The 15,509-nt window shown below is 47.2% G+C and overlaps 5 protein-coding genes across 5 annotated transcripts; all 5 read left to right on the forward strand.

Moving 5' to 3' along the window:
* Positions 1–20: 20 nt before the first annotated feature.
* EDB93DRAFT_538927 (uncharacterized protein) lies at positions 21–3,843 on the forward strand. The gene is made up of 12 exons (XM_041456654.1): positions 21–288; positions 338–424; positions 474–688; positions 739–923; positions 974–1,132; positions 1,189–1,309; positions 1,361–1,445; positions 1,492–1,571; positions 1,620–3,094; positions 3,146–3,318; positions 3,373–3,518; positions 3,573–3,843. The coding sequence occupies exons 1-12, from the start codon at positions 126–128 to the stop codon at positions 3,720–3,722; spliced, it is 3,039 nt and encodes a 1,012-aa protein (XP_041306459.1). The 5' UTR covers positions 21–125; the 3' UTR covers positions 3,723–3,843.
* Positions 3,844–3,963: 120 nt separating this feature from the next.
* EDB93DRAFT_1289602 (uncharacterized protein) lies at positions 3,964–5,592 on the forward strand (the record flags this gene model as incomplete). The annotated part of the gene is made up of 7 exons (XM_041454542.1): positions 3,964–4,016; positions 4,073–4,586; positions 4,654–4,681; positions 4,804–4,947; positions 5,016–5,143; positions 5,194–5,214; positions 5,273–5,592. 7 exons carry the CDS (start codon positions 3,964–3,966, stop codon positions 5,321–5,323), a joined length of 939 nt encoding a protein of 312 aa, XP_041306460.1. The 3' UTR covers positions 5,324–5,592.
* A 13-nt stretch (positions 5,593–5,605) lies between these two features.
* Positions 5,606–7,933, forward strand: EDB93DRAFT_538850 (G-protein alpha subunit). The gene is made up of 9 exons (XM_041456653.1): positions 5,606–6,081; positions 6,144–6,179; positions 6,237–6,318; positions 6,380–6,870; positions 6,921–6,989; positions 7,040–7,114; positions 7,165–7,448; positions 7,503–7,556; positions 7,612–7,933. Exons 1-9 carry the CDS (start codon positions 5,832–5,834, stop codon positions 7,693–7,695), a joined length of 1,425 nt encoding a protein of 474 aa, XP_041306461.1. The 5' UTR covers positions 5,606–5,831; the 3' UTR covers positions 7,696–7,933.
* Positions 7,934–10,166: 2,233 nt separating this feature from the next.
* On the forward strand, positions 10,167–10,944 carry EDB93DRAFT_1153374 (uncharacterized protein). Its single transcript, XM_041449787.1, has 3 exons — positions 10,167–10,183; positions 10,234–10,865; positions 10,923–10,944. Exon 2 carries the CDS (start codon positions 10,297–10,299, stop codon positions 10,855–10,857), a length of 561 nt encoding a protein of 186 aa, XP_041306462.1. The 5' UTR covers positions 10,167–10,183; positions 10,234–10,296; the 3' UTR covers positions 10,858–10,865; positions 10,923–10,944.
* Positions 10,945–12,050: 1,106 nt separating this feature from the next.
* On the forward strand, positions 12,051–14,328 carry EDB93DRAFT_1104975 (uncharacterized protein; the record flags this gene model as incomplete). Its single annotated transcript, XM_041447464.1, has 9 exons — positions 12,051–12,194; positions 12,308–12,421; positions 12,490–12,806; positions 13,102–13,168; positions 13,211–13,284; positions 13,322–13,848; positions 13,994–14,037; positions 14,110–14,133; positions 14,167–14,328. The coding sequence occupies 9 exons, from the start codon at positions 12,051–12,053 to the stop codon at positions 14,326–14,328; spliced, it is 1,473 nt and encodes a 490-aa protein (XP_041306463.1).
* Between the last annotated feature and the right edge of the window lie 1,181 nt (positions 14,329–15,509).

Here is a 15,509-nt window from a genome sequence, read left to right on the forward strand (position 1 = left end):
ATCGGGTAACTTCAACTTGAGCTAGTCACAGTTGGCAGGATCATAGGATCTCGATTTTTTCTTATTTTATCCACTTTTTGTCATTCCGCAAAGTTCTATGCCAACCAGCATACTGCTGTAGTAGCATGGAAGGGAGTTCCCTTGATTCCGCAGCAAGTCCAGGTTCCATCAGAGCAATCGACAGTCACTCTGTGCATAGGATCACCTCTGGTCAAGTAGTCATCGACCTACAGACGGCAGTGAAAGAACTCGTCGAAAACAGTCTTGATGCACGCGCTACAAATATTGGTGAGTCACGTCCTCAATCGACGCTGTGTACGCCCTTGACATCTAGAAGAGGTCCGGTTTCTTAACTATGGGCTCAAATCTATAGAAGTTATCGACAATGGTTGCGGCATAGCCAAAAAGGATTATGAAAGTGTCGGTGAGCCTCGTTCTTTTGGTGTCTATGTCGTCACTTCATTGCCGCTCAGCCTTGAAACACCACACATCCAAACTCGCTGCCTTTGAGGACCTCTCAACTGTCTTGACTTTTGGTTTTCGCGGCGAAGCCTTGTCCTCGCTGTGCGCTCTGAGTGATAGTGTCACCCTTACGACTGCTACCGCTAGCGAGGCCCCGATGGGTACCATACTTGAAATGGATCGGAATGGGAGACTTAGAAACTCCAGTTCCAAGGTCGCAAGACAGGTATGTAACATTTCTTGACATCTCTCCTAGCATAATGGTGGGATGTGTAGCGGGGAACTACAGTTGTTGTGTCCTCTCTCTTCAAGCCCCTGCCAGTGCGACGTAAGGAGCTCGAAAGAAACGCTAAGAGGGAATTTGGTAAGGCGCTGAACTTGCTGTATGCATACGCGCTGGTTCCGTGCGCAAACGAGAATAGAGGTGTGCGACTGGCTGTGAGCAATCATCCTGAGGGAGGGTCCGTTATCTGCTTTCCTGTACCCGCAGCGATGCTCAACGCTCAACTAGCCGCAAAACCATACAGCTCAAAACTGACGGGTCACCCTCCATCAAAGCGTCAGTTACAGCATTGTGGGGGTCAAAGGGGCTTGATAACGTTGTCGATCTTGATCTCTCGTTTGATGTCTTAACGGAGAAAACGGTCCTACGGCGTCTTGACCAGGAGAAGTGGTTCCTTTTATCTCTTTTTAGCGACTAGCAGCACTGAATACAGCTTTTGTCAGCGCCAGCGTCACCACAGTGAAAGTCCGTGGACTTATCTCCAAGTTTGCTGTAGGTGTAGGCCGCACAGGAAGTGATCGGCAATTTTTTTTCGTCAATGGACGCCCCTGTAACCCTGGAAAGGTAGTGAATCTGTTGCCACTGGCATCCACATCTGATTGAGAACATTCCCAGATCCAAAAGGCATTCAATGAAGTATACCGATCATTTAACGCTGGCCAGTCCCCCTTTATCATAGCAGACTTCATTTTACCCACTCGTGAGTTTTCCACTCCGGGGTACAGCTCATCTTAACTGGAAAGCAGATGCCTGCGATGTTAACGTCAGTCCCGATAAACGAACTATCTTTCTCCACAGCGAGCAGAATCTCATTCAAGCTTTGAAGGTATACTCGACGTTCATCTCTGTATTCGTTTTCTCATTATTGTCAAAGGCAGCTTTGGAAGAGACTTTTGCTTCGTCTCGCTCGACGTTTGACATTGGTATTCAATCATTACAGCAATCGACACTGCACCCATCATCTACGCCAAAAGCTTCGCTCACCCAAACAAAACATACGAGAACCACTAGTCGTTCTGCCCCTATAGCCGACATCAACCCACAATCAGAACAAGACCAATCAGCCGAAAGGGACCGTGAAGATGAGCCTGTCACAATGGGCAACCCCCACTTACTTCTTGAACCCGAGCCGGAGCGGCCATCGCCCAGTGAAACAGACCGGACAGCATTGAAGTCACCCTCTGCACAACCCGAAAAGATCGGCGCAGCACAGCCATTGTTTTTTCCTGAACCCGATGTTCAGGAGGGCGGAGACAACGGACAAGCTACTGGTTTGACCGATCATCACGGATCCGATCAAGAAGACGAGTCTGTCCGCGAGCGAGTTGTTAGTGCCATTGATCGTATACGTGCGTCACAGGGGCTCGTTGAAACGAGAAAACGGTCTGCTAGCCAAACACCACCGGCACAAACGGTTATAAGCACCAAGGGCGCTTCGTGGAACCGTAGACAGTCTGAGGGTGGCGATCTTCAAGATGATGGTCCGAGAAAGAGGCTGCGTTTGGCCGAGCGGGATGGGAGGACGAGTTTTAGGTATACGTTGAGTCAGTATGCGAGGGCTGGAAGCAAAGTAGCCAAGACTTCGGGGGATCAGACTGAAGACCGTCCTCACACAGTAGACATGAAGGCCCGACGGAGTTCATCCGAGGAGATTGACAGTGCTGAAGAGCAAGATCAGTTGATGGAAGATGAAGAAGTGGTGAACATTACTTCGAAGATTCGACCGAGACCGATCTCGAGCCGTTCGAGTATAACGTCCAAGAAGACTGCTGTTTTGCCTGACGATGCGATGGTTATTGAGGATCCGGGACCCGCTCGCCGCCTCCACGAGGAACCCCCAGCCCTGGAACCGGACTCTCATACAACAGATCAGGATATATCTGACATCATTGACATCACAGAAGATGACGTCAGTATGACTTTAGTGGACACCGAGGTGAATGCACCAACTACTCATTCTCAAAAGGATCATCTCCCGCCGGTGACCTTACGCTGTGATCTCAATCAGATCCGCCATACATGGTTGCATCTTGAGCGGGCTAACCCCACTCCTTCAGAGCTCTCCAGTACAGCTTTCCGAGTCCGCAATGCGTTGGACGCGGCCAACGTGGAAAACGCGGAGGATGATGCCAAGGCTTCTGCTGCTCTTTCCCGGATCATATCGAAGACGGACTTCAATAAGATGCAGGTGGTCGGTCAGTTTAACTTGGGCTTCATAGTCATTCGGTGGCAGAAACATAAGGAAGGGCTAGACGATTTGTTTGTGATTGATCAACATGCAGCAGATGAGAAGTATAACTTTGAGACGCTCCAACAGACGACTGTTATAGAATCCCAGAGGCTTTTTAGGTGGGTGTTGTGCACTGACGCAATGGAACAACTGACTAAGGCACGGTGAAGACCCGAACCTCTGGAGTTGACGGCTGCAGATGAGATTCTAGCAGCAGAAAACATCGATGTTCTGAAGCGGAATGGATTTGAAGTTGCCCGTCAGGGTGGTGATGACGACGATGAGGGCAGGCTGCATCTTATAGCACAGCCAGTGAGCAAGGACACGGTTTTCGATATGAAAGGTGTGACATGATGTTGTGGATTAATAAAGGGTCTATGCTAACGACCATGTACAGATCTCGAGGAGCTTATCCATCTCATGCATGACCGTCCCGTAGGAACAATGGTAAGGTGTTCCAAGGCGCGAGCCATGTTTGCCATGCGAGCGTGTCGCAAAAGCGTCATGATAGGAAAGGCATTGAGCACGAACGGGATGACTTCGGTATGGTGTGCAACACAATCTCGCAGATTCGCTTTGACCCTGACCATATCGTAGATCGTGCAGCACATGAGCACTATGGATCAGCCGTGGAACTGTCCACATGGACGACCGACGATGCGTCATGTATCAGACCTGACCTGCTTTGCAAGGTATGATCCATTACCACGCACAATCGATTGGACTGCGTTCGGACCTGGCGCATAACCCACCTTTGGTTTGGGAGTCTGTGCTCTCAAGGTCGACTTCGGATACCTCATCTCCACCACTATCATGAATTTGACTGTTGCATGCGGATCTACACATGTATCTTTGAGAAGAGTTGTATATATAGTACGTGCGAAGGATCGTATATTTAGTACGTGTGAATGCTTTGATTTTATGGACGTTGCGTCAAGCTTGGAATTCTCAACCTCTCATTGATCTTATCTGCGCTATAACAACAACCATGTCGATTCATTCCTTGAGACGCGAGTGTGCTAACTTGGCTTGGGACAACAGGTACTACAAGACACTATCTGCGCATAAACTTGAACGCTGATCCAGATCCCGCATAGCATTCCCCCTGCATTGCATGTTAAATCAGGCGATGAAATCACCTTCGATTGCCCTGACGCATCGAATGGGCAGTTAACTGCAGATTCGACAGTCGAGACTCTAAAAACGATCAACATGACAGGATTTAATCCAGTAAACGGGCCCGTGTTTGTGAATGGTGCACAGCCTGGTGATACGCTCCAAGTTGACGTTCTTCGCATCGAGAATCCCGAATGGGGATGGACAGGGCTGTTCCCGGGCTTCGGACTTCTTGCTGATGAGTTCCCAGAACCAGGGCTCAAGATCTGGAAACTGGAGCATGCAGGGGGGTTTGCGTGGTTTGATGAGAAGAAGGGTATTAAAGTACCCCTGAGGCCGTTTGCCGGTGAGATGGGGGTCGCGCAGAAGAAGAAGGGTGCTTTTTCTACTATTCCGCCATATCATACTGGAGGAAATATTGATACGAAGCATATTACGGTGGGTTCTACGCTGTTTCTTCCAGTTGAGGTGGAGGGAGCACTGTTTAGCATTGGGGTGAGAGTACTGGTTCAAACTTGACGCGTCGATTTGCTTACAAAATTGTTATCGTGTCACGTTTCAGGATGGTCATGCTGCACAGGGGGACGGAGGTGCGTGCCGAAGCCGGCGGCCCTGTATAAAACTGATCAAATTGTGTTACGTCAACAGAAGTATGTGGTATGTCAGATCGGTCTTGAGTTTGAGATGACCTCGATCAACAACATGGCGTTAGGATCGGCAATCGAGACACCCATGAAAGTCACGGTGCGGCTCTCAGTAAGGAAAGACAAGCCATACACCAAGACACCACATTTCAGCACGGTTACTGCTGCTGATACACCCGGGGAGTATTATTGTACCACCGGCATTGACTCGGGTATGAAAACGTACTTTGATGATAAGATGAAATGAATAATTGATGCGGCTTTTTGTTTTTCCGATTAGATGTCAGGGAGGCAATGAGATCAGCCGTGAGGAACATGATTACTTTTCTGGTCGCAGAATATGGCTTGGATAGGGTGGAAGCGTATATATTGTGTAGCGTCGCGGGAGATCTGAGAATGCATGAAGTGGTATGTGGGCGCTCTGCAGGTCTTCGGGTTGAAACGCTAACTATTATTAGGTGGACATGCCAAACTATGTGGTACGTGACGCTATGTTTAGCCTCAACTCCAAGTGGCCAATCGTTCTTTGAACCATAGATCGGGATGATGATGCCCAAGTCTGTGCTCGGACCATCGAATAAGGAGTGAAGGACGTTCTCATATAACGAACTGCCCTTGTGTGGAACGTGTCGAGCAAACTAATACGCGTTGTCAGATCACTAACCTGTCAGCGTTAGTGCGGCTCAACGTAGTACCCTTCAACGTATGACTAACCGGTAGAACAATAGTGCCAATATGTTTTCATTGTCATGCCATGCAACTTTGTATCAAGGGCACTAGAGTTAGACTGTCACGTCCGGCAGCCGCAGAGCAAGAGCATATGTTTCAGAACATTGTGATTGGCTGCTAGTCCGGTCGGATTTGTACGAGTACACTATGATGTAGGTCTAATTTTTGATTATTCATCGGGGTACAAATTAGGTAGTCGGCGCATTATTACTTCCTCATTTGGTGAAGACTCCGGATTCTTAAAAGGAAATATCTGGATTAGATCTTGGCAGGCCCAATTGATCTTTTGGATTTAATGGGCTAGCGCTTGTCAGCGCCCGGTACTGCTCAACAGCACTGCTTTGCTCTTTCTTCATTCTCTTCTTCCATGGCTCAAACGAAATCGCATTCTCGGTCTTCTCTCGACAGGTTCTCTCCAGTTAACTTGAAGCCCGTACAAGACGATGCCTGGTCAAACATATTCAAACCACCTCCCAACGAGACCGCCGAAGAGAAACGAGAGCGTATCGCCCGCCAGCAGGAAGCTCAGCGTGTCTCTCGGGAAATAGACGAAGGTATCCTGGAGTCAAAAAAGTTGCTCGATAAGAAGAAGAAAGCTATCAAGGTCTTACTACTAGGTATCCGTGTTTTGATAGTCGTCCTCAGATAGCAGCACTGACACCGACATCACTCTCATCAGGACAAGCCGAGTCCGGGAAATCAACAATGTTACGAAGTGAGTGCAGTTTTGCACCTCAGTCGTGGGCTTGAATTTAATAACGTATTGCCACAGATTTCCAGCTCGCGTTTTGTCCGACTTACTTCCATGGCGAAGCACTCATATGGAAGACCATCATACAACTTAACCTCATTGGGTGAGTGGCATCGTCTTACCCAGGGCCCAAAATACTTGCATCTGATACTGGGAAACCTTAGTTCTGTCAAAAAACTTCTCTCGATCGTCGAGGATGAGCTAGAGATATCAGGTCCACGTTCTCGGTCCCCTACCGGATCTACATCATCATCACTTTCTGATAACCACCGGCGTACACGAATGCGCCTTCTTCCCCTGTTGTCAATGGAGACAAATCTCACGCGACAATTGCTCCCTGAACACTACGACCCCTTAAGAACGCCTGAGATATGCGTGCGGGCTGGTAGCGGATGGAAAACCGTTTTGGAGAAAGTTACATTAGAACGACGGGCCCTTCCCACTGGTCAGCGTCGCCCAATGACGAATGATGGACGAAGCAAGGATGATCCGACTTTGGTGCTTGCTGCGTCCAAGAATGATATCATTTCCTTGTGGGAAGATGAGAGCGTCCGGGAAGTACTCAGGCGACGTGGGGTTCGACTAGAAGATTCTCCTGGTTTTTTTCTGAACGACACGGCAAGAATCGCAACGGTGGACTACGAGCCTACGGAAGGTTTGTTACATCCTTGAGATATGCTGTTCCTCACCCTCACCCTATCATAGAGCATATCGTCCGTGCTAGATTACGAACATTTGGTGTAGAGGAACATCGCTTCCTACAAGAATCTAATGGTGTGTGGTCCTACTCTTACCTTTCCCAGTTTCATGACCCGTGTAAACAGGTTCGGAGTGGTACATTTACGATGTTGGTGGCAGCAGATGTATGCGACCCCAGTGGGTGCCATACTTTGATGACGGTAAGTTTCGATGACATACCTGAAGGTACGGTTATTAACGTCGATTGTAGTTCAAGCTATCATCTTCCTTGCGCCCCTGTCATTCAACCAAGTTCTCGAGGAAGACCGACAGGTCAACCGACTAGAGGACTCAATATACCTCTGGAAAGAAGTTTGCGCGAATCCTCTCCTCGCGCGTGCGAACATCATCCTGTTTCTCAACAAAATGGACATTCTACAGAAAACTCTCGCGGCGGGGATCAAAGTGGCAACCTACGTGCCAAGTTTTGGAAGCACACCCAACGACGTGGAAAATGTAACGAAATACTTTAAGGAGAAGTTCCGAGCTTATCATGTAGGTCATGTCTTGAGCTTTGATGTGACATAAATCCTGATTGGGACTTCATAGAAACGACTGTCCCCGAGACCTCGGACGTTCTTCTGTCATGAGACCTCTGCCATTGTGCGTTGCCTTTTTGATGGTTCTCCTTGTCTCAGGCTCACACTGGTTTGCACAGGATACCAAAGCGACGCAGGCTGTATTGGCCGGGGTCCGTGATGGCATTTTGCGCCACCATCTTGAGGAGCTCAATGTCATCTGACCATTATCTGCGCCCACGCTCCTTTGTGAACGCCTTATCCCTTATCATTTGTGTTGTGACTGTGCTGTGTTGTCATCTGAGCAGATTATATTATTATTTATATCTACCACTCTATTTTCTCTTGTCTTTTTTAACTTAACCACTGTTGTTACTGGGTAATTATAATAGGGCGACATAGATTTATCGGTGTGCGAAATACAAGTCATCTCCGGATTATCCACTGCAGGTCACTGGTGTCTTGGTACGAGGCTCATTGACGCTCAAGGCTCTAGTTGGACATCGACCCCGTGATAGAAACTGTTCGGAGATCCGCACCAAGTTATGTCTTGCCGGCGAAAAAAGAGGAGGATGGGCTCGACCAGCGTGCGTGCGTTCGCTTGCACATAGGTGATGGGAGACACAAAAAGGATTAATCATTAGACTCGTTGGAGTAATGTCTTCAGGTGAGTGGACAAGTCGACGCGATTACTGCGTCGTCAAGCTCGTTCTTTTTTACGACCGCCTCGCCAATACCAGTATCGATCGCGGGGACCCTTTTCAGAGCATGCTTGGCTTCCCACTCTTTCTTGAGGGATGTGGCTTTTGAGTGGGAGTATATCTATGATATTAATGATGAGGCCGCTAATACCTGTAAACAGGAACTTGCCATGTTCTCTTGTAGGACACATCCTGCCATCATATGTCGACAAGATGGTGAAATTGCCGATGAATGAGTAAGTGATTACGCCCTTCCGATGCGTGCAAGTGAGAAACCTTGATCTTGCGGGAATTACGATGGCGCAGCGCGCTTTGAAACTACCCTGAGTACTGATATGGGCCGCCACAGGCACGTCACGGTTTTTGATCGTATGTAGCCACGATGTAGTAATGCCCAACGGCTTGAACGTTTTACCAGTGGGTCCATGGTCCAGGGACGGTGGGTTGTGAATATGTTGATGTTGATGGCTACCCAGAGTCCAGTAGCGAGATTGTGCCGCGCACGATATTGTTTGCGATCGCGAGAAAAAACAAGAGCAAAAAAGGCAAAGAACTGTGATGGTTGACATCGATGAAGAGTCACAACTCGCATCTTCAAATCTGCGGAGAAACGCAGGAGAAGATGTTATCCTCGCTACTGGAATGGCATAGTATCATGATCATGATGGCATTGGCAGGGGTATTTCGCAGATGGCCGGTCATAGTACAGCTAGTGTGACTTGGACTCACGATGGTGCAAAAAATAGACTTGTCAAGTTATCACACTTGACAATTTTCACTGAGATACATGAATTGACGTTCAAGGAGGTTATAGCGGTATTAATTCTGTGGGTGGGTGTTATTTGAATGTCATAAGGGCTGTATCAAGAGGTGGGCGCATTGAAAACATACTTGGAGGCCTCGACATTCAACTACAGCACCAATACCCGATATTACATTTATCAACTATTGACATGACAATACCATGTTACTTTGGTCACACTGCCCACCATATCCAAAGCCCTAGTAGCTAGCCATGAGTTATTACTAGCAACCCACCCTCTCCTTTGATACCGCCCTGCTTGAACTTTACTGGCAGAGGTAGCCCACACCCACTGGGGCTCTGGACAGTGACTATTGGAGGGCGGTAGCTGAGATACGGGGTCTATACAAAAATAATAAGCAGTGGTAAGATTAACACGTACTATTTATTCGTACCTAGGTGTTTTGAAAGTCCGCTACCTGGCCGTTTTTTGCCGCCGGACTGCGGATATATCCGCCGTAGCGCCGTACTTTGCGCCGGACAGGTTTTAGCTGGAGGGTTGGTTTCAGCGACCTTTTCAACTTTCGAGCCAGTCCGAGTGCTTTGCATGAAAAAATGCAGTCGTTCGCGCAGAAAAACGTGTTTGGTCGGGCTTGTTCGTCCATTTTAAGAAGATATTTGTGACCCGTCACACCATGGCTCCTCACCTCAGCCCGCAGTTCAGAGAATGCATCGTGGCATGGCGCTACGAACATGGTAAGAGTGCACGAGAGATTGCCGAGCTAGCAGATTGTTCTGAACGGACCAAAATTTATGACTAGGGTTCGGCATTGCCGAATTTAACCTTGCTTGCCTGCGTGGACCCGGATTTTTCTGTTGTGTCGCAGTAATATTCGTGTCGGAATAAGGTTTTACTGATGTGTAAATAGCTCTAGGCTTGTACGGAAAGGCTTTGCTGATGAGGTGTGAGGAGGAGTAGTAAACTGATTTAGAAGTTGTGAATGAAGTATAAAACATGTGAGAAACGACACCTACAGAGCCTCGAGTGCGAATGGCTCGCGAGGCACGAGGAGTGGGAAAACAATCTCCTGGCTCCTCCTCGCTGGATATTCTATGAAATACTAGGACACGACGGTCTTGAACAGAAGGCCTCCGTGTGGAGGTAAGCTTTCAAGCAGGTTACCACCTACAACGAAACCTACCCTGAAAAACCTTTGGTACCTTTTACAAGTGGTGCCAAGGGTGAGCACGTGGTTGACACCGATCGTCCTAACGCAGCTCAGCGATTCGACTAAGAGATGAGGATGTCCTCTGCAAACCTTACCGGGAAGCCGCCTATTTGCGTGTCACTTCATGAAAAAAATGCCACGGACTCACGGAGCATGAGGTGGCATCCGATTTGTTCCCTGAGCATACGAAAATGCAAGTGTTTGGTTGCACCATACACAAATTGTGTACAAAAGCCGTGCTCCTCGTTTCGGCCTAGAAAACACCATCAATACTCCGCCATGAAATTCACTTCACTCACCACTATTGTCATTTCTGCCGCATCAATGGCTGGAATAGCTATCGCATCTGAAGACTTAAGCTTTAGACCCGAGGGCCTACCCTGTCGCCCCAAGGGTGAGCACTCTTGCGGCCTACGTGCAGACCTCAGACCGCGTACTTACAGTTTATCCACAGATACACTACAATGCTCGAGTGGCATTGTAGGTTACAACGACGGCTACGATTTCGCGTTTTACTGCGGGGACACATCGACGATCATCCAAGACATACCATGCAACTGCAACTACTGTTGTAAAATTAGTCCTGATAAGCAGGGCTACACCTGTGGTGGTGTGAGCCTGTCTTCCCATGCTGCCTCTGGAGTTCGAGTGTTCATGTGCTTGTCTAGCATTTCACGCTCTGGCCGGGAAAGCTGTGACCTAGTATCAATTTGAATATGGCACTGAGTCCTGGCTCGATTGATATCACGTCATCATAATCTAAAGTTATCAAGACTGACCGATGTGTCATGGCACGTTTACGACAACGTCTTGAACGCCAGTATTCCTGTGGAGTAGTAGAGGATGCCCGGCAGTGCAGTTTGTATTCGGGGTGTGATATGCGCTGTAATGATATAAGTATTTCGACGATTAGACAAAACATTACTAGCCCGGTCTGGTCACTGCGTAAAAGAAAGTGAAGGAATGCCGCAGAGCATGAGGCGGCATCCGGCTTGTCCCTGAGCATACGACAATAAAAGTGCTTGGCTGCACCATACGCTAATTGTGTGTAAAAGCCACTCTACTGTAACGTGTCAGTACAAGATGTAGATATGACGAGCCTGAGTACGATCTGATGGAACATTCCTCACCGCGAAGCGCATTGTACCAGAGCTTCTTAATGCATGCCCCATCAAGACAATACGTGCATTTTATCGAAAATTTTGGAGATATATGGATGCTTACAGGTGTGTAACTCAATCAGCTTCATAGCTCCTTCTCACAGTATCCCAGGAAAGGTCTTGATGCGCGTCAAGCTGAATTCGCCGTGAAGAAATACAAATCGCATCGTCGGTGCGGTCCTACATTGATGATGAATTTGGGTGTTCTTGTCGAGTAGTCGCGGAGTCGGCCGTCAGTACCCAAAAAGGAAACCCCGACATGCTCCGCTCGGAATTCACTTTTGGCTAGCGAAAATTTTGAAACTTAAGTTTTTTGAAAAAGTATTCTGATAGACTTACTATACTACTCTAACATAGCACATCTGTAAGGTTTTCAAGACGAAAGAGGGATTTCTGAAGGTGTAGATAGAATTACAAGTTTTGATGTCAGTAGTTGCCGCTTTTGAGTGACATACACTGTACAAAGGTGCAACACCCTTGGCAGCACTTTGACGATGTTCCCACGGTACATCAGGAAATTCTCACATTCCTTGATCTCCTTACAGCTGATTCTGAAACTATGAGGGATGCTCAATTCTAAAATGTTGTTGTCATTTCACATGGATTTAGAGTTATTTATGTTCACAACCAATTAATGTACTTCATTTCCGCCTCTGCAAATGGTCCTGAGCCCGGATGATAGCCCGGCTGGTCTCTTGGTCTATGGACTGTTGACAACTCTTGCTGAGCACCGAACAATGAGCTACTATGCAGCTGGTCATGATACTAGCAAAGACAATCTACATCAGTTTCAGAATCCAGGCCAGCATCAACAGCCAAACCCGTCACATGGTCACAGTTGCATTTTACCACAAAGTGGAAGACTTGGAGGACAACATTCCACTGCAACAGGTAGTCACCAGCCACAGGCAGCAGTAGCTATGTACAGCCTAAGGCCCTATTACCAGCAGCAAGAGAATTATCAGTGGTATGGGACTCAGCGGTAGGACATTCTTCTTTGCCAGTCTCATACATGGCTAATTTTCAAATATGAAAATAGCTGGGTTCGAAGAGACAAGGCCTATGCCCCACTCTCCTGGTCTGCTCAGCCTTATATCCAGCAATCTAGTGGTGTACAGGTTAGTCTTCAACATGACCAAAGTGCTCGAGATATACTGACAAGCTGAAGCTACCCCACATTCACCAGTTGCTCGAACTTTACAGTCAGGCAAATGAGGCACTAGGCGACAAGAGAGTTCCCCAAGTCAATTCACAGCCACCAATGTTACCAGTAATGAATGATGTACCAAGTGACAGGAGAGCACCCCCATTCAACTTGCAACAGTTTCCAGTGGCGGCTGGGTTACAACAGAAACGAGAACGTGAGGAAGAGTGCAATGACCTATCAGAAGCAAGAGACAGTACAAAGAAGATACAGAAAGAGAATGGCGAGTCATTGACTCAACCTAGTGAGGGTACCAAGCAAACTCAGCCTCGCTCCACGAAAGGATCAAAGCAGGAAAGGTACAAAGTTGAAGACCAAAGGTGAAGGGAACAAGCAATAACTCGACTCGAAGAAGATGGCTGTTGGTCAGACTGAGGATACCAAGCTTTTGCTCGAGGCCCTTCTCAGAGGTGACAGCGAGTTTTACGAAGGCCTTGCAGGCAATGCTAAGCATGTCTATAAAAAGTTAACAGTTATGTGAAGTATACTTACTTAGCTTGGTGCTGAAGCTGCATTGAAATAGATTGCTGAAAAGACATCCAAAGGAAGACACAGTGCAGAGTCAGTAAGGGGACATTATGAATGCTTACAAAGGATATTTTCATACATCCTGAATTTCGAGTCTATCACTGGCAATGGCGGTGGGGATCCTGATATTGAAGTGCTCAATGAGAAAATTGAAAATGCATGAATTTCGGGGAAGGATATTGGGAATTTATCAGGGGCTATGTTGAAGAAATGGTATGAAGCAGGATGGTATGAGCTGTTCAACAACTGGTGAGTACTGGTAGCTTGACTGCATGATACTTATGAGGATTGGTAGACTTGGTGAACATCCAGGACTTGTATGGGAGGAGGAATTCCGCTCTGGAATGATATCTGATGCACTCGAGATCAGCAGTGACGCAAGTGACACAAGTGATGAAGAACACAAAGTCAAGGCAAAGAAGGCACATAGCAAAGCTCTGCAGAGATCAACTTCATCAGCCACTGAAATAAAGGCTAAGTCAGTGTCAAAAGGGGTGCCTGCACAATGTCACAAAAAGAAGGCCTCACAGAGTAGCATCAGCATCAAAGCTGCTGACTTTTTCTCGTCCAATGTTGAATTCCTGAAGGCAACTGCAAATACTGATGGCGAGCAGCTGAAGTTGCTCAAAAAACACAAGGATCGAGAGGATAAGCAGCATGATTTTATGGTAGAGAAGGGACGAGCAGAGGTGGCACTGGCAGAACGGGAGGCAAGGGCAAAGAATGCCCAAGAGATTTTGACTATGGATGGTATGCCAGATGAGGTGAAGGACACAGCTCATCAAGTGTTATTGGACTACTTTTCTATTGCAGGTCAGTAATCATTGCTGTTATATATCATAATGGGAAAAGATCGTTTAGAATGGCGAGACAACAACAACAACCAGCTTCCCTCAACCACTCATCTGATTCCCATCTAGGAAGCTCTAGTTCATCATCTCTGACAACTCCACCATAGCCAGAAACATCAACATCAGCCACATCATCCTTGGAATCATCAGAGTCAGGATCACAATTATCAAAAAGAGGGATTAACTGAGGAGTGTCATCCAAGTCTATGCACATGTTATGCAGAGTAATGAGAGCTTCGACGACATGGTAAGTGTCTCAAATATCTTGCTCGGGTGGCAGATCCTTGAGACTAGGAAAACAGCCCTTCAAAATGCCGAATGTATGCTCGACAATGATGCGTTGCGAGGACAAGCATTTGTTGAATTTACATCGACGAGCTTTTTCATTGGCTGGTTGCCCATTGACCTCAGGTTCAGTGAATGGCCAGAGTACATATGGTGAAGATGGATAACCTGGAGCAGGATCAGCACATAAAAACAGAAAGTAGAAGACACGAAGACACAACACACTCTTATCAGCAAGAACTAATGAATTGTTGGTGAAATATTTGAGCCTGTGTTGCCAGACGTAAGACTTTTTCCACATTGTCACATCCGAAACTGAACCAGGCCATCCTAGCTCAATTGCTGTGAAGCGCTTCTCATGGTCAACAACAGCTTGAATATTAATCTATGTATGAAGTGAGTCAATCAAAACTATGCATCGAAAATTTACTCACAGCAGGATATTTCTTTCGACAAATAAAAGTTAAGTCATTTCGCTCTGGCATCTCAGTCAGACAAATCAGGGAGCCATCGAGCATCCCGACACAATCCAGAATTCCAGATCAGTCCCAAATCTGTGTTATCATTTTGTTTTGATGGTCTTCATCACCCCAAGTGACAACCTGCATACCAATCTCCCATAGAGCACGCACAACACGTCAACAATAGAGGAAAACTGTGCCAAAATCGATCCCAAGTTTATGCACAGCCTGGAGGGGTTTGCACCACAAGTTCCATAACACATGAGGAAACAGGCGAGTTGATAGCAGACAGGCCGCTGCGGCTTCCTCCCCGTTGATTCAAATGTTGGATTCAGCTCTAAGAGCTGTACTAAGCGGTCAAAAGTAACACGGCTGATAATAATAGAATGTCAGCACTCCAGGAAGGTCAAAAACCAAATTATTCACCGATATTCATGGCAAAAATCCCAATCTGGCTAGCTCAATGATATATTGAAGAATTCTTCACACTTCAGCCACTGATTGTAGGGACCATGGGAACCGGGTCCAGATAGCATTAATGATAGTGCGCAAAGGCCAATACTTGTCCCATGGAAGAAGCGGGATATCCTTTGGTTGGCTTCGTCATCAAAGTCTTCATGGTCATGGGAAAAGTCCTGGTCAAAATTGTGTTGTGACTGCTTGGATACAGCCAGTGTACTGGCTAGGATAGAATGTAATAGAATCATGTCCCTATAATGGTGTTTTTGTCACTGCGCATGAGGCATGTTGATGATAATTTGATGCTGCACAGTGAACTGCTGGACATCGATTCCATAAAGGTTGATAGCGCGGTGTTCCGGCCAAGCGGCAGGAGACTGCCACTGACTGGTCCCAAATTAGGATTAGTTAGCATCGG

Source organism: Suillus bovinus (assembly GCF_016758785.1).
Source record: "Suillus bovinus strain UH-Sbo-P2 chromosome Unknown EDB93scaffold_38, whole genome shotgun sequence".
NCBI lineage: Eukaryota > Fungi > Basidiomycota > Agaricomycetes > Boletales > Suillaceae > Suillus > Suillus bovinus.